The sequence below is a fragment of the Electrophorus electricus genome, chromosome 4, assembly GCF_041902795.1.
Source record: "Electrophorus electricus isolate QZ-2024a chromosome 4, ASM4190279v1, whole genome shotgun sequence".
In the NCBI taxonomy this organism is placed as follows: domain Eukaryota; kingdom Metazoa; phylum Chordata; class Actinopteri; order Gymnotiformes; family Gymnotidae; genus Electrophorus; species Electrophorus electricus.
The window spans coordinates 4,207,619-4,227,286 of NC_137500.1; the positions used below are offsets into that span (position 1 = coordinate 4,207,619).

At 37.4% G+C, this 19,668-nt stretch overlaps 1 protein-coding gene across 1 annotated transcript in view; it reads right to left on the minus strand.

The window, feature by feature from the left end:
• Window positions 1-8,072: 8,072 nt before the first annotated feature.
• The window catches only part of lrrc4ca (leucine rich repeat containing 4C, genome duplicate a), a 50,134-nt gene continuing 38,538 nt past the window's right edge, over window positions 8,073-19,668 (minus strand). The window contains exon 3 of the mRNA XM_027023626.3: window positions 8,073-10,356. Within this exon, the coding sequence (XP_026879427.2) occupies window positions 8,360-10,303 (1,944 nt within the window). The 5' untranslated portion in view covers window positions 10,304-10,356 and the 3' untranslated portion in view covers window positions 8,073-8,359. The remainder of the gene's footprint in view (window positions 10,357-19,668) is intronic.

Below are 19,668 nucleotides of genomic sequence, written 5' to 3' on the forward strand. Positions count from 1 at the left end.
CACACACATACCAGTGAGGCAATACTCTCCAACTAACACACTTAACATGGGGAAAAAGATTAGTGGTCTACAAGCTTCCTAGTGGGGCAACAACACTAGCCAGAGACAGCTACAAATGATCAAGATCTGAGATCAACATGGGGTTTCTCACCAAGTTGTCATTTTTTGGAAGGCTTCCAACTATGATGGGCAAGGAAACTTGTTTTACTCTTTGGGCTCTTCTCTCCTCGGAATCAGCCAAGGATCCCAGGTGGTGTCTACCACATCTTAGGCCAGCAGCTCCAATGACAAATCTACTACAGGAAATAGAGAAAAACAAGGAACAACACAGGAATCACAGGCAGCATCTGACCAGATGCCCGCAGTGCATGGAGCTATGCCACTTTTGGGAGGGTTGCAGATCCTTTCTCTAGCAGTTGGTCATGGCTGTCCAGTCACCTGGTTCTTGGTCAGACAGGTATGCCATGTGCCAGCATTCACCATTAGTGTGGTGATGATCCAAGGTGTATCTGTGCCACTTTAAACGTAAAACCAGGCAGGGACATAAAAACTAAGAACATAAGTTTATTATAGATTGTAATTCACAAATGGATCCTGTAAAGTACCACCATCTCTTTAGAGACAGCCTAAACATATGTTACCATGACTATGTTTATTTATGCATTTTTTATTCGTAATGTATACATCCATGATAGACAAACCGACAAATGGTTTTTGAACTGGTATTTCAAAAACATGAAATCCTTAAACATGAAAAAAATATTTTTAAAAAAAGTAATTCCATTAAAATATATCAAAATATATGGCAATTGTTCTATTAAAAATTCTTATTTGGCTAGTTGCATTCTAGTGAAGTATGATATATATTTGTTGTGGTACAAATAGGTAGTCTAGTGTAAACATTTATGTTGATTTCATGTTAAGTTCATGCACAAAAACAAAGCTCAAAAGCAAAAAAGAAATATGTGAACAGTTGGATGAATTAAACTTCATAAACTGGATTCTTACTTCAGAAAACAGGAGGTGGTTTGGCATGCCAAGGCCATGAATTTGAACTTGAATTCTTTAGTAGATTTTGCTGAGCACAGGCACGTCATATAAACTAGAGAGTGGATGGAGTTTCTCTGTAAACCTTAGGTATTTCACCATGATTTTGACCATTTCACAATTTCTTCCTCTCTCTTGCTATACACACACACACACACACACACACACACACACACACACACACACACACACACACACACACACACACACACACACACACACACACACACACACACACACACACACACACACACTGCCTGTCCAAAAAAAAGGTCACACTCAAATATTTCATTGCTTTGATTATGGCACACATTTGCTGTGGTACTGTTTCCACAAGCAATGTCACAACATTTATTTCTGTCCAGAGTTGCATTAATTTTTCCCCAAGATCTTGTATTGATGATGGCAAATTGAAGCCATTAGCGAGTTAACCTCACTGACAAGTGATTTTCTTAAGGCTACACAGCTGTTGAGTCCCAATCCCTTGAGTTCCCTTCACACTGTGCATGTGGAAATGCTCTTACTTTCACATGGATATTAAACATATGCCTGAGTTTTACTGTGGTTTTTGTATGATTTGATTTCACCACGTTTAAGTGATCGCCAGTCAAGATCATTCAAGATTTTTTACTGACCACATTCCTTCCTTGAAGATGATGTTTCCCCACTGTCCTTCCAATTTTTAATAATACGTTGGAGAGTTCTTAATCCGATTTTAGTAGTTTCAGCAATCTCCTTAGATGTTTTCTCTGCTTGATGCATGGCAATAATTTGATCCTTCTGAAAAGATTAATATCTTTTCCATGACCACAGGATGTGTCTTTTGACATGGTTGTTTAACAAATGAGAAGCTACTCACTGCATCAGTTAGGGTTAAGTAACTTGTTGCCAGCTGAAACATAATCACCCATGCAGTAATTATCCAATGGGAGGCTCTTACCCATATATATATATATATATATATATATATATATATATATATATATATACATATATATATATAAAAATCTGAAGAACATTCCAAGTGAATGTTGTAAAAGTGTAGTGGTGAGTCAAAGTCACAATATTGTAGTGAAGTAACAGGACGTTTCAGACAGAAGACCTTCATCGGTGCAGCCTAACTCCTTGCTTCAAAAGTGAAGTCAAGCCAACACTGGTAATGCTAGAAAACTGTAATAAACTTTGCTGGCCAGTGTAAATCTTAGAGGCATGCTTTGTATGGGAATGCTAGGTTAATCCAGAGTAAAAAAATATTTACAGTGTTGTTGTGTTCACCTACTTAACTGCTAGAGGTGGTGTTTATTGAATCTTGATTAATGCACCTTTAAGAACTGACTATGTGTGGTTGAATAATGTATATTACAGCACTGTAACTGGGAGTTTAAAAGTTTCATTTTTAAAATATACCCTTCAATTCTAAATAGCTATTTCAGACCTCAACAATGAGGACAGGTCATCACATTACTTTACATAACACTTTATTAATACCTTCATTGCATTGTGGTTAGTATGGTATTTACAATTGAGAAGAATGCTGCAATAAGAGGTAATACTACTGCTACTACTACTACTACTACTACTACTACTACTACTACTACTACTACTACAATAATAATAATAATAATATTAATAACAATAATAATACTGTCACATTGGTAAATATAATGAGAGGCATGTAAATATAGAGGCCTTGTAGAGTCTTTCTTACCTTGTGAACTCTTGTTTGCTGGATTAATAATCCTAATGGACATTCCTATTTCATGCAGACATCTACCAAGTTGGTGCTTCATCGCTGACATACATCTGTCAATGCAATCCTTGGTGACTTAACCCTTCAAATTAGTAGTCTCCCTGTTGCCAGGTTTATCCAAGGCCTGATCTTGACAACAAAGGTTAGAATAAATAAAATTAAGTCCATATTAGAATAAATTAAATTAACTTCATTAAAACCAATACTGCAATGACAGGAAATTCAATTCAGTACCACATTTATCTGAGACAAAGGGGTGTAACCATAAGGTTACAGTTTGGTGCATGTAGTCACATTGTGAATATGCAATAGGTCATGTCTGACGATTGATAAACATGATAAAGGGTCAAATTGCACAAGCGTGAATTCTAGCCAAAACATTAAACTGCAAATTTTTAACAAGTTAGCAACATGCTGTACTAAGCTTAGCTCAAGCTCACTGGTGCCTAAGTGAGTCAGTCACACTTTGGTGAATACAAAGAATACACAGGAGGTAGAAGATCTGAATTTTTAATTTTTTTTTTTATCTGCTGTGTGGAAAAAATTCAGGTTCCCAGTGAACTATGACAACAAGTGGTGGAAAAAGATGTCGCATTTTCATTGTAGGGTATCTATATGGAAACACGTGAACATGCTAATGCATATTCAACAGCATCAACCAGATATGGCAATAATTAACATTTTACACATTTGGCAGACACTCTTATCCAGAGTCACTTAGCTACAATTTCAGTCTTGTTACAGAAGTTGGATGAAGTAATGTTACTTCAGAAGTAGTTAGCAGTCGTGACCAAGGACCCTTATTAGTATAGCTTTGGCATAGCACCAGACAGGGGATTGAACCCCAGTACCCCAAAAGCAGTCTTGTTACCCACTACTCTATACAAGCTGGACAAAACAAAATATAACACACACACACACACACACACACACACACACACACACACACACACACACACACACACACACACACACACACACACACACACACACACACACACACACACACACACACACACACACACACTGGAGTCCAGCTGCTTTTCTCAAATAAACAAATGAAAGAAATATTTGCAGTACTGTTTGTTAAAAGAAAAAAACCTAGCCTTATGTGGGTATTTTGTAGCTTTTTCCTGTTTTACCAAACTCATACCAAACCATGATTTCTGTGTACTGTTACACCCCTACTGAATGTTTTAGCAGTTCACTTCTCATTTATCTGTAAAACTGCAGAAAAGATGTAGTATGATTTAAAATATCTTACACATTAAAAATGTTAAAAGAGGCTCTAATTCTGTTCTCAAATTCTGTCTGGGAGACAGGCAGATCTGACTCTAGAACCTTTGAGATAAATAGGTTTTCACCAGTTTGATCAAATCTCTACCAACACTTGGAGGGGTGTTTAGAGCAATGTAGAATGTATATTACTTTAAAAAATTTACCTATGTGAAAACAATCTGTTTCTCACACAAACCAATCACTCTCATATGTGTTTTATTGTCACCTGTATTAGAATGCTTTAAAGACTATAGCAGTATTTAATATGACACTGGTAACAATTCCTTGCATATACTATTAGCACACTTTGACAAGTAAAGCATTTTGTGATTCATAAAATAACATCAAATACATAATGCCAGAGCATGAAACCCATTATAGATTCAGAAGCGCTCATCTTCCTGTTAAAACAGAAGGCTCTCCCGGACTCTTAAAAGGTTGAATTAGATGCGTGGGAAAAGGCACATTCACTCCCGAAGCTGCTGTTCTTGTTGTAAACAGTCTCAGTGAGGTGCTCTCTTCTGGTGCTCTTTAAGGTATGCTGTGCTCAATGATTTATGCAGACCACTTGAACACAGGAAGGAAACTAATTTCATCCATGCTGCATGAGGAAAAATGATCACCAGCTTAAGTTAAACCAGAAAATAAATTGCTACTGTATACTTTTTTTTATTTTTTAAATACCTCAGACTGGTTTATATCATACCTGTGAATTAAATTTCTGCTATGTCAAGGAGAACTGCTGTGAAGAAATTTGCTGTTGATTGCTTGTGCAATTTATTTTGTTAACTTGTAAACCAGCATTGACACTCAGCAGTCTTAAGAATTTAGAGTTGGATGTGCTAGCAAATGAAGTTAATTAAAATGTACTATTTCCTTTTTTTCTCCAAATAATTATTTTACCACTGAATATCATGCATATCATAGTTTTTTTTTCTTTCTTTGAAGCAATTTAAGGGGCTACTTCTTAAAATATCTAAAAATCTAAAAACAATTTTTTCATCAAACCTGAATCTTTTGGCAGATTTGTGTATTGTTCTTTTACAACCGTATATAAAAAAAAAAGACCAGACAGAAAAAACAACAATAGTTTATTTGTAACCTTATTTTTTTGTATGAACTACAAACTCTGATTTCTATAATCGATCTTCATCTTTTTTTTAAAGGTCATGAAAGTATGCTTACATGAAAATCAATTCTGCATTCTTTTACAATGTTTCCCATTTTCATCTTTTAGAACAGGTTGGCACATGTAAAATTAAAATCCAAAAAGGTTTGCTTTTTGTTTTGTTTTATTTTTATTATTATTTTTTATTTTGTTTTCAAAATGTATTTTATATAAATCTACCACTAGAACAGCATTCCTTCTTAAAGAAGAAAATAATTGTATGGAACAGTGAGAAAATATCTTGCTCCTTCTTCAACCCCAAACAAAAAGATGCTTACATAATGAGACCATTTTGAGGAAATCAAATAGCCATCACACAATAATTCACCATAGAGCTCCTTAGAAACAACTAAAAGGGAATCAAAGCACAACTCTGGGACAAAGACTGTTCAAAAGAATGGGATTTTAAGACACTGATCTAAGTCTCCCAGTCCACAAAAAACAAGTCTATAAAACATTCAACATGGTTTACCACTGTGCTGAACTCAATGCATTATTAGGATCTTGTTACATCAGAATCAGTCTTTATGTGGTTGGCTTCATTGGATATGAAATGAGGTTTATAAAATAATCACTTTAGATTAAAAAAAAGTCTATTTGTGTAAAATGCCTTTCTATACTTGATAGTATACTAAAACCATGACATTATCTGGGCTTGTTTATATAGATTTGATATATCAAAGCCTATGAGGAGTATAATTGTGTGTGTGTGTGTGTGTGTGTGTGTGTGTGTGTGTGTGTATATAATTGTTTGTGTGTGTGTGTGTGTGTGTGTGTGTGTGTGTGTGTGTGTGTGTGTGTGTGTGTGTGTGTGTGTGTGTGTGTCTGTGTGTGTGAGTGGAGGGGGGAGAGGGCATGTGTGTGTTACTCAAAATGTTTGTGTTACAAACACTTTTCTTTCTCTGAGGATTGATCAAAGCTATGATCAAAGCTTGTAGATCTTTGCTGTGAGATGCAACTTTGAGTCAAGTTGTCCAGCTGGGATTTTAAATTTTATGCCCTGCAATCTTATAAATACTACACTTCATGTTCCAATGCTAAATTCAAAGCTTCAGATAATTGCATTATATTATTGTATTAAGGATGCTCATAATAAATCTGACAGATTAAGGTAGTAAAATGGCATCTAGCTTTTAACTGTTTCATGGACCATTGAGATCTATAGAAAGAACTTAAAAGAGATAAAAGCAGAGTCATAGGACAAAGGGTGAACTTCAAATCAGTCTCCTTGTGGCACTCATGTGGGACGGTGTGTGCTATTTGACTCTGAATACATTTAAAAGTGTCAGGACACTGAATGAGCATGGGTGCTCTATTAGCTATTGCCTTCCATGTCAAGGTCACTGGTTATTATGGTGACTATTTTAGCATATTATTATTATTGGTTTTATTATTATTGTGTATTTATTTATTTATTTATTTAAGTTCCCTCTGCATTGTTGAGAATGCCTTCCTAGTTAAAGACTTCTCGACAACTGCATGTGTAGCTGGCTATATTTTCATCCTTTTTCATTAATTACCAGAATAAATAGTGATTTAAAAAAAAAAGACTGAATGCTTATTTTATCTAAACATAAGATTTATAGGAATGGCCTAAATGTCTAAGGCTTTTGACAGCATGAATTGAGCTAAGAGGGAAATTGGAGGAAATGGAGGAAAAGAAGTGGCAGTTCCCATAATCTATAAAGAGACACCTGGGGCATCTTTGGAAGCCTTGGATCTGAAGGGCACTAGCATTGCTCCTGTATTTACAGCTCCTTTTTCATGCTTCAGGCTTTGAAGGGCTCCCAGGATGGATCTGTGTGAAGCTGTGTCCATGGCCAGCGCCATGACACACTGATTAAAATGGAAATGGTGCCATGGATGGGACACAGGTGCAACCTCCACATCTGCTGAAGGCTGCTGCAACACATCCTGCCCCGCCACCCCATCCTGTAACATGACTGGCATTATTGGCATGGCATAGGCACAATGTGCTGGCTGAAGAGCAGGCAGGTTTTTCCAATCCAAATGTCCCGTTAAAATGTTGTGAGCACTGACATCACTGGAATGGTAAGTTGAACTAATTGTGCTCCAAAAATCATTTAAGAGATTCTGGAGAGGTTTAGCAAATGTAAGCAAAGTTCAAAACTAAAACATTATTGATACAATACAATACAATTTAGTTCACGTGTTGCCAGAGTCTTGCCCTTAAAATACTAAATTCCTACAAGCACACTGGGATCTTGTTAATATTATCCATAAAACTGCACTTTATCAAAATAAAGTGTTAAGTTATATCACATATGATTCAAAGACCCCCAAACCTTGACAGTTTGCCAATTTTAAATGAGAACATATTTCTAATACTCTATGTCCAAAACCCAAAGCTGGCAAAGCCAACCACATACCTGCATCTAATGTATTTGAAGGGCATGCTTAATGTTATTATCAGATTTTTATTAATTATGAACCAATGGATTCAACCCCCAACATGACCAGTTCTAAACAAGCACTAAATTAAAATCCATTAAATTTAACATTTTGTCAGTAAAGATATGGTGTGGCAAAGCATTTTCAAAAATGGCATGGATGATGTGAAAATTAAAAAAAGTAAGAACTTAGAGGAAAATATGGGATTGAGGGGCTCATGACTGATTTACCAAGTCATTACATTGAATGAATGGAATTAAATATTCTGAGGATTTACACAGAGTTTCAAAGCATATTAGTAAACCAACCAGCCTCATATATAAAATTATATATATATATATATATATATATATATATATATATATATATATATATATATATATATATATATATATATATATAATCATGGAGAAAGAATTGCTGAAAAAATAATTGCAGAATACATTTTTTTCTTGAATAAACCACAATAGTTTTTTTTTCTTAAATAAATAACTTCTATTAATTAAAGACACTTTGAATCCATTAACATACCCTAGTTCCCAATGTCATTTAATAGCCTTCATCATTCGCTTATTTGTTGCACATAGTTCTGCCATGTCTTTAGTTCATTGAGCCGTCTTCTTAATATTCAAAATGTCATATAGTGTTCCTTTAGAGTTTGTTAAAGTTCTTTTCTCTTTTTAATTCCCATTATGAAAAAGTGTTCAGATCTGGGTCTCTTGTACATTGTCTTTTGAACTGGCTCGAATAAGCAAAGGTTCATGTGCGGAGCTGTGTATGGAGTTGATGGTGGAGGCATGATTGTATGCTGTCTTGTAGGTGTTGTAGTGGTTAAGATGCTCATGCTCAAGAGGTGGTAGAGTCAGGTGACCCTCCATTGTTGGCCCACCAGTCACACAATCCTCATCCACATTAATGATCTCGATGGTTCGTGTTGGTGCATGGTGGTTCTGCTGGTGATGCTGTTTGCGCATTTTGTAGAAGATGATCAGCATAACTGCTGCCATGAGAGTAATGGCCACAAAGCATCCAATGATGATCTTGGTGGTTTTCATCACCTCATCCAGGGTGTTGAGGGAGCCATCACCCAGTGCTGTAACTGGGATAGTATAGGTTTTATCCGTGACCTTGGTGGAAAGTGGCATCCGTGCTGTGGTGGTTGTGATGGGTGAAGGGGCAGAAGTTGTCTCCCATACCCCAGAAGAAGGAGTAGGACCCACCTTTTGCTGTACGACAGTGTGTCCTTCATCATGTGATGGCTCAATTGTCTCCACTGTCACTGTGGTAAAGTAACTGAAGCTGCTGTTTTCTGTTGAGGATACATTTAGTGTAGCAGAGGCTGTGGTATTGCCTGCTGAGTTGCTAACCATACATGTATATGTCCCTGTGTCCTGCATTGTGACATTTGTAAAGTTCAATGTCCCATCATTAAGGACAGAAATGCGCACTTTGTATGCTCCATGTGTCATGATAGATCCATTGGGTGTAATCCAGCTTACTGAAGTCAGTGAATTTGCCCGGCATTTCAGCTCTGCAGCCATGCCCTCCGTCACATTTAGATCAGCAGGGGGCTCTACAATAACAGGTGCATAACAGTGAAAATAGTTCTGATCCAGCTCACCAATGTATCGCCCCTTATGGTTGGTAGGGGTACTGCAACGAGCACAGCAACTGGTGTTGGCTGGTACCATTTCTTTTAGCCACCAGCTGAGCCAAAGGATGTCACAGTTGCAGTTCCATGGGTTGTGATGCAAGTGCACCCTCTCCAAGTGGTGCAGTGGTGTAAAGAGGTCATGAGGGAGCAGAGTAAGGTTATTGTGAGCCAGATTCAGCTCCACAAGTGACTGAAGATCATCAAAAGCATTTCTCTCAATTGTCTGGATCTGAGAATGCATCATCCACAGTTTCTGTAAATGAACGAGGCCTTTGAAAGACCCTGGTCGGATAATTGAGATCTGATTTCCTGACATCTCCAGCTCATCCAAACGTACCAGAGGGATGAGGTTTGGGATCTCTTTCAGGTTGCACATACCAAGGTTCAGGTAGCGCAAGTTGCTCAAGCCTTCAAAAGCACCTTCAGAAATATATGAAAGCCTTTTCAGCTCACCCAAGTCCAGTCTTCGCAATGAGGGCACTCGGTTGAAGGCATAAGATGGTATGCTCTCAATGGGATTGTTTCTTAGCCATAACTCCTTTAACTTTGAAAGATATTCAAAAGCTCCATTTGGGATTGTAGTTAACCTGTTATCAAAGAGTTCCAGTGTGTTTAGACTGGCCAGCCCATTAAAGGCTCCAATCTCAATGCTACGGATGTGGTTCTTGCTGAGCTGCAGAATTTCCAGGTGCCGTAGATGCTTGAAGCTGTCCACCTTGATCACCTGGATTAGGTTCTCTTGGAGGTTCAGGTAGCGGGTGTTCGTGGAGATGCCATCCGGCACGTCTCGCAGGCCACGGCGTGTGCAGATGACTTTACTGAACTGATTACTACAAGAACAGACAGATGGGCAGGTCTGAGCTCTAACCAAGCCAGCCACCACTAGAAGGTGCAAGGCCAGCAACAGCACAAACAATGGGTCGGACAAGGCTCGATTCCACCTAGGACCTCTCATCATCTGCTGCTGTGGGGAGAAGGTCATCTTGCACAACATTCATAATTCGTAAGCTGGTGGTCCACTCTTAGGGGTGTGTTGTAATGGGCAAGCTAGGAGAAAATGAGAGGGAAGTAGGTTAGAGTTTAAAACCATCCCATGTATGGGTTGCTTATAAAGAATACTCTTAGTTTTGATGTTTATCATGTTTATATTATAATGCAGTGTACTACAGATATACTCTTCTATGTGCATAATGATCATTTAGGAAAATATTAAAAAGTAATAAATTTGTTTTTTACAAGAGTTTCCACGCTGGTCTCAATAGCATGCCCACATTTTCAAAACACTTAACACATTCATCATATCAATAGGCTATGTGAACTAAACTGTCTATACTTTTGCATTGCTTTGATACAAAAGGCATTGAATCACGACTTCTTCCAAAAATCATGAATAACTTTGTCAGCATTCACCATTAGCAAAAATCTGTACAGCTACAATAAAGGTTGCAGGCATTTCGATACTCAGTTAACATTCAGTTCAAAACTCAACAAAAGTTTGTTCACTGTCAATGAAAATATATTGCATTTTGACAAACAAATGAAAATATACACCTTAAGACAGATTACACTAATTTTTGCAGAAATGTATAGTTTATTTGGATTCTTTTTTTCAGCCTTGTCAATACAAAAGTGGTCATACTTGCATTGAAATGTAAATGTATAGATGTAGCTTTCACTGAGGAGATTTTGCTCCAGTGTATCAACTTACCCAGGTGTTTTTTTTTTTTTTTTGGTGCTGTTTCCATATATTCTGTGTGATGTTGATGAAAATCTATGGCCTAATGCAGTGGACAGGATGGATGGACCAGGCCAACGGTACACTTATGATACGGAGAGGCAGACAAATATGTGTGAATTACAGTACTGTTATTGATTGTACATTGCACTGTGAGCACAAATGGCAAAATACAGTAAACTCCCTGAGGAATACTGTGGCTTTTGTGATTTCTTTCTCTATCATATATTGTTTTAGATTATACAGTAAATATTGTTATTCTGGGTTTCAGATACAATAAAACAATCATTCTTTTACAGTTTATTGTAAATTTAATACACTCAGTCATGACATCTATAGTGAGAGATATACCCAAAGTTTCTTTAGCTAATTTGAAATATTCATGGATGCAAAAATAGAGGAAAGATAAACACATAGTATATGTATTTTAAAATGTTGTTTGTATTCTGAAGTTCATTGTACATTGACATGAAAAAGCAGTCTTGTGGGTGAAAGCATATGTTATAGTTATGGCATCATGAGTCACTTTTAAATGAATTATGAAGTGTTTTGCTGGTTGAAGATCAACTGATGCGCTTAAGGTGCATTTTTCAAAAGCACACCGTGTGAAGAGTTTTGAAGAAGTGGACGTGGTATTGAGATAAGTGAGAAAAAGATTGCAAAATCTGCAAGTAAAAATATTGCATAATATTGCATACTGTAGTAACAGGTATTTGACAGGATGTTTTAATTATTGAAACACACTAAATATAAAATGCACACATACATAAGGACCAGCACACAAAGATGTGCAGCGTGCGCACATACAGACACACACAGATATCCTCCATCGCAGTTTATGCACTCTCTAAGAGCATGAACCCAGTAAATCTCAAAACATCTCAAAATATAAAATTCCCCATGGACATGCTGCATGGTTGACCTGACCTTAGCAGTGTGGTTTTTATCCAGCGGCATTTCATGTGCGCTGTTTTCCCACACCACTTTCCGTATTATTCACACAAAGCAGAAGCTTAACAGTTAGTCCTGCTTTCCTCTTCTCCCCTGGCAGAGAGGTACCGGCCAGCATGTCAGCTAGTGGGGTTTGATTTATTTTCGCAGACTGGGGGGCTCATAAATAACTCTGGAACTTGCCACGTCACAGTCCTTCAATCGAGCTAACATATCCAGAGAGATCTGATTGCAACTCTTAGAGGTGCTCAGAGGCACGAATGTGACTGAATTGGGAATAGAGCACAGCAGCATGGGTGCATGCGGGGCAGCGTGTGTGGTAGGGACTCAGAATGGGCCATGGTTGGTATCCTGCTGCTCCACATTCTGCTGACTCCCCTGGCTCTGTATATGTGTAATTGTCAATCGAGAGTGTGCACTGTTCTTCCTAGTGCACTGCAAGGTGTGTGTGTGTGTGTGTGTGTGTGTGTGTGTGTGTGTGTGTGTGTGTGTGTGTGTGTGTGTGTGTGAGTGTGAGAGAGAGAAAAAAAGTGTAAGTGAGAAGGAAAGAGAATGAAATACATAAACAATATCAGTCCATTTACTCTCCCTGTTTTTCAGCCAATAAGTTGAGTAAATGTATACAGACAAATACATTTGTATTAGCAAGCATCTCTGTGTATATGGAAGTATAGGATATTAGATTATGACTAGGTTTGGGCTGCAATGCTTTATGCTTAAGACTGCTAGGGAAGCCATGCTTAATGCAATACTAGTACATTTGTTCTATAGAGTGAGAGCTCAGCTGTTGGTGCCTATCAGTGCTGTAAGCGAACAGCACCTTCTTCCTTGCCAGTTGAGTGCCACTTTGTTAAAGTAACCACAGAGTAATCAGATGATTATCCTGTAATTGGAAAATGGGTTCCCTTAAAAACTCAGAGAGCCTGAGGGTTAGAAGACATGTGTTTCTATACAACAGACCACAGGATTGTTGACAGGGATCACACATAAGACTGAAAAACACATTATGTTATATAGCTGTTAATTGTTTATAATTAGGCCTTGTAGAAAACCACCGACTACAAATAGAATGAGATTTAATTAAAACAATTAAGTTGTAATTGATATTAAAGCAATCAAGAACCTATTTTCAAACATAATAATAATAATAATAATAATAATAATAATAATAATAATAATAATAAACAATACTCAATACTAATAATACTACTAGTACTAATTCTAATAATATGAATACATTTTTAAAATATTTATTTCCTTGTTTTAATTTTACATTTGTACAAATTAATATTGTTTCCAAAATACACAACTAAACTGAACAGAGAGGAGTACAAAATTGGCTTTCTGTAGAAATCTCTTGGCATCTCAAACAATGAGGCTGACAAAATTGGATTTAGCAGAGGTGAGGGAAAAAGGTTAAAAAATGATTAAAAAAACATGATTATGAATAAATTTTCAACTTTAATCTCTGTAAAAAATAGTGTGCTGGCAGAAGCTTGTTTGGCCAAGAAAAAAAGAATCAAGGCATCAGAAGGTACGATCCCAACAGAGTGAATAACACGAAGGTGGATCCTTCAACAGCCAGCATTAATAGAGGAACACATGTGCCTTCTTGCATGTCAGTTCACAGCAGGGCTTGAATAATATGAATAATGGGCTCTAAATTCAATCTGAACAACACTTTCCACTATCATAAAAGGCAATACAACATAGCAAAAGCCTCAATAAAGCATTGCACACAGGTAAAAAAAAATTAAAATTGTACATACTTTGTAACTATGATCTTTTTTTTTTTCTTTTACATCCTGCATTTCGAATGTTCCAAAGTTTCAGATGAACTGGACTAAATAGACCCACCAGCCATTTTGTGCCTCTACTCACTGGCCTCTTATCAAACACAACTTGGCAATATTTTAAAAGAGTCAGTCACTGCTAAGTGGTTCGCTACCCATAATTTAGTGAATTTCCCTCTGGGGATCAATAAAGTGCATCTTATTTTATCTTATAAATATCTAGCCAATAATGGCCCTGTGAGGATGGGTAAAACAGACTATGCATGGCAACAGCTCAACACTGGACAGCTGCAGTGTGTTTGTAATAAGTGGTTGTTGGTTGTTTTATTAATGAAAATTAAATAATATTATAATATTATTATTTCCAAGACTTCTACTTGGCTAGACTACATATGCAGAAGAGCATGTGCACTTATGTTCACCATTTTGCATTGAATTACCTGCTCCTTGACAGTTTCAATATAAACAATTTCCATGCTCCTCAAGTTGAGGGACCTTTTTTCAAGATTTATTTATTTTTCAGTAATGATGATTTATCAGGTTGATAAGTTTTGTCTTAAAATATTCTGTGTATTTTCTTCATTACCTTGAAATGCCTTTACAATAGTTAAATATTTGCTTTTAAGTGGAACAGATGACATAATTCTAGTGCATTTCTATGAACTTCTGAATGTTGCTGATTTTATTTGATGATGTCAACATTTAATAATAAGCTGACGATGTTCATTTTTGCTCCCAAAAAGAAGTGAATGATAAAACCATTGAGAGGAAAATCTGGCTACATGTCCCCATAAATGACACATAGATCCTGGATATCTCTGATCAAAACTGTGCAGAGGAATGACAAAAAGCCTACTTTTATTATGGTGTCCTGATTCATCCACTGTGGGAGACACAGGTTACAGAGACATTTGGCAGTGCACAGGCAGATGTCAGCAGGGCCACAGATGCCAATTATCTTGATGATTCAGACAAAAATGGTAGCAATGGTAAGCTCCAGCTGGGAGAAATGGCTGCCGGTGCTGTCTTTGCTGGATACAGCATCCAGGGCCTAAAGCAGGTGTGAGATCCAGGCCTTCTACTCTGGGCCAGCAGGGTTTTTAGGATTTTTAGAAGATTTGGAGAAAAAAAAGAGCCAGGTTCGGATTTGCCCTGCAAACTTTATCTTGCACCCCAGGCTGCTGGTGCAAAATTCATGAATTTGCTGGACAGCATCTATAAACCATAACGGCTTGGCCCTTAGCTTCATGGACTAGCAATTGGTTTCAAAGCAGGGTCTAAAATATGGAGGCTCACAGAGCAGAATTAATAGGAAAGGGTTTCTTCATGCACTAGGCCACCTGCTGCAGCAGCACAGCTTCTATATGTACTGCTGGTCAGGTGTGTCATACAGCACGTGAGATGTGCCTCCAGCCAAAGTAAAAGTGTGAAGAGTGAGAGAGAGGAGGGAAGACCTTCCAGGGAGGTACACACAGTTGCAGCACAAATGCTGTTTGCCACCAGGAAAGAAAACTAAACTACAAGGAGAAGCTTTTGGTGCATTTTCAGAATAAGAAAGTCAATATCAACTGATATCATGCTTGTCACACAGTTGGTGCTTAATTTATCTGCCAAGAACACAATAGCACATGTAGTGTAGAATGAGATCTGTTTCTAACCAATATAGAGATTGTGTTTTGAGTCTTCCATTCATATATATTGCATTATCCCATTATAAAAAACAAAACCCTTGAAAATAAGGTTTATGGTCCTTATGATGGATTTATGCACAGTACACCTACTTTAAACAGCCACCTACCCACCCTACCTACAAACACCTACACACACTGGACACCTTTCTATCTCACAGGTGCATTTTATAAATACACAGGCACTATCTAGATCACCCATGTGTTGGCATAGACGATCGTCTGCCACTCTGTAGCCCATGGCCCATTTTGACCAGATTTTGTCCAGAGTACCACAGATCATTAAAACTGGTAGTGGCACAGTCGTGGGTGTTAAGATGGGGTTGCAGGTGTTTGGACATGTGTCAGTGGTGCTGCACAATATCCAGCCAGTAGCAACCCTTAGGTCCAAGGTTTTTTTAAGTGTCTGGAGAGTGTATTTTAGAAACAGAGCTCTCATTAAGACATACAACAACATGTGAAGAGTACTATGGTGCACCTCCCCTACCATACATGCACACAGTACAGTACAGGTCTTTGCTTATCACAGAGGAGGTCTAAGAGACAGTCTAAAATATGTGAGTACTGTCAGGCTGGGTTTCAAAAATGGAGTCGAGTAAGTTCATACAATATATAAAAAAGTTTAATCAAAGCCAGGCAGACAAAACCAGAGGGCAATCCAAAAGCAATATCCAGTACAGGCAAGGGTTGGCAACAGATAGACAATAAACCAGGCAAACAGTAACAAGCAAGAGCTAGGAAAAAAAACAAAACAAAACAGGAAGACCAGAAACAGAAAAAGATCATATGGTAGGCATAAACAGAGCAAATGGGAGAAAAATTATACATGCAAGATGGAACTCAGGTATGACTACATAAAGACCGACACATAGGAAAAGCTTATATACATAACATAATGAGAGGAAATGGAGAGCAGCTGAAATTGATAGACAAGGGGATCAGATCTGACAAGTTCAACAGGGGGATTCTGGGAGTTGCAGTCCAGAAGTATAGTGACAGGCATGAGGGGCAGATGTAACATGTAGGAGTCATGCTACATGTGTAAAACAGTAGCATAGCAAGATATGGCAGAGCAGTCCTAAAAAAACAACAAAACAACAACAATAACAACAACTCATATTTGAACATGACATGAAACAAAGTGAGAAGGCTGTCAGCTAGAAAACAAGGCACTATGGTGAAGTAATAGACAGGCATAGAAACAAAACACAGATTTTTTTTAGGAACAGTATGGGCTAGTGTTCCTACCCCTGCAACCCAGCAGGGTCACATAAGTCGCTGACAGGGACCGGGAGACACTGTCCAGCATGGAATTGAGCATGATAGAGTTGCTTCTGTCTAACCTTACAATCCAGTCTCACAAAGAAAAAAGCTGTCTCTGTCTCTATTCCTTTAACCTACAAATATGTCATTCTGGGAAAGAGACAGAGAGAGGGGTATTGGTAGTAGCAACAGAAGAAGTAGAAGGAGAATAAAATTGAACAAAGCTTTTCAGCTTATCCTGAATCTGTATTCAGTTTGTGATTTTATCATAGGTTCATCTTTGATCTGTGTAGGATCTTTTGAACATCGGTATGAATGTATTTTGAGCTGCCTTAGAGAGAGGAGAGAGACAGAAAGAGAGGGAGAGAGAGAGACCTGCAGATATGACTGTTTAGAGCTATATAAGAGGATCTATGGACATAATGAGATGCTAAAGAGTATGAGGTCAGCTTCTAGAAAGAAAAAAAAAGGCTTTTTATGGTACTGAAATTAAGGGGAAACCAGGGGGAAATAAAATGGCAGAGATGCCTATTAAGGAAGGCTTTACCACATGTGAAGCCTTAGTGCCTACAGGCATAACTTCTCTCTCTCTCTCTCTCTCTCTCTCTCTCTCTCTCTCTCTCTCTCTCTCTCTCTCTCTCTCTCTCTCTCTCTCTCTCTCTCTCTCTCTCTCTCTCTCTCTCTCTCTCTCTCTCTCCGCCACCAGTAGATCACTTGCTAGAAGATTAAAATTTTGCAGGCTATACAAACTATAACAAGTGCAACTGAATGGATTACTAAAGATCTTAGCAGAGTGTGTTTTGTTTCATATTGACACCTAGATGCACTGTTGTCAAATGTAGGGGAATCTATGATCACACAATCATTTAACAGCTCATTTCATAAATATCTTTTTTTTAAGTGTAACACTTTTGAATAGGGTTTTTTGTTCTTAGGTATTTTAGCTACATTTATAATTGGTCAGTATAACTTCCTAACATTACAAAATAATAATGCATATCTAAAATACCACTGTAAATCTGCCAGGTTCCTTTATCATTGATGATAAAACCCTATTGTTCCTTGTAGAAAAATAAATATATTATACAAGTGATTAATAGAAACAACATGTATTTGTTGGCCTGGAAAAAAAAAAAATCTGACAAACTGCAGTACAACAGCCATTACCACTGCAGTGAGTGGCCATCTGGTGTCTAGCTATGTATTACAATTCTGTAATTAATGTATGTATGATGTACATTGCCTGTAGAGTATCCAGTCTGGGCATATCTTATCTGTAAATACACACCAACCTAAGATGCAAAATATTTTACAAACCTCTGCCCCACAGGGCCTAGCTGTATCAGCCCACACTTTACCAATGGACCAAAGAAAGTATCTGATCTGTTTCCTTAGTGACCACTCTTCAGCTGGCATCACTTTACTTCCTGTCCTTGGTCGCCATGCCAACCCCTTGTGAGGAGACATCACTGCTAGGCATGCGTGATTAAGATATATTGCAGCAAAATGGCCTTGATTATCTCAGCCCCAAACATTTTTTTTCCATTTTCAATTGTCAATTTTTCAATTTGTCATGGATCAACTAAAAGGCTGTATTTTTTAAGTAAACCTGAAGTACGTTTTGAGTAAGCCTGAAGGTGTAGTCTACTGGAATAATGGATAACAATCATTTTATACAGTAAAACATTTTCAAGATCTTAAAACCTTAAATAGACAGGATATGGATTATTTTTCTTCTTCTAATATTCATGAATGGATGTATGTGATTTATCTGTTTGTCATTGTATGGCGAGTTGTGTTGTGAACTTAAGAAATTAGTAAGAAAGTCACTAGATAAAAAAAAAGATTAGCTGCTCAATGAATTCCATAGGAGCTTAAAGAAAGGAATAGTATGATGTGAGGGCTCAGAACTCCTACAGGCGAAGGAAAGGAAAGAGGGAATGAGTATGTTTGTGTGCAGAGAGAGAGAGAGACAGAACAGGGAGAGAAAAAATGAGTGAAAGCAAGACAGAAAGAGGCAGACAGACTTTTGACCACAAAAAAAGAAAAAAAAAATTAGCAGTTATCCCAGGAAAGGATTTTTCTCAGTGTGAGTTCTCTAATGTTACATGCTAAGTGGCCCCTGAGCGTCCCGTTGGCAACAGAAAAGCAACAAATGGTGAGGGGAAAAAAGGTAGATGGATAAATAAAATCCACTTTATGAGTATCACAATGTCCATATGCTCCAGAGGAAAAGCACACCCTTGACGAGAACCTCAGTGTACAGAGCAATATTACACACCAGTGGCTCTTAGTGAATATTGCATTTCTAATCATAGTTTCTCCCCTGTTTAAACAAGCAGAATATCTTTAGTTACATGTGTCATCTGAAAAGAATGTATAGCATATATCTAAAAATAAATGATAAATATATATGGGGTAGACCAGGGAAGAGGGATGGAGAAAGAGAGACATAGAAAGAGAAAGACAGAAATACAACATCTAAAGTATATATTTAATATTTAAATTCTAATCAATATTTTAAGAACATTAAGAATTTTAAGAACATATGTTAATTACACATAGCCTTTTGGTCAAATGAAGTACATAACATTCCATTCAAACTTGAAAATGTGATGGGAAGAATTATAGTAAAACTATAACAAATTGGTCATTTACAGATATATGGTAAGGCAATTTTCTCCAAAACATGGCTCCAGGTAAAGAACCATCTGATGAATTGGGGCTAAAACATAACGCAGATAAAGATTTTATGAATGCTAGTATGAGTTATATGCATTTCCTGAAACCCAGTGTATGTGTAAAATGCTTCAGATATTACAATATGTTAAAGGGATGATTTTCTATCATCTTCTTTGGTCTGCCAATAACTCTTGCTGCTATAAAGTTATATTCAGATGTGAATAGCTTTCATGGAAGTCTTCACATT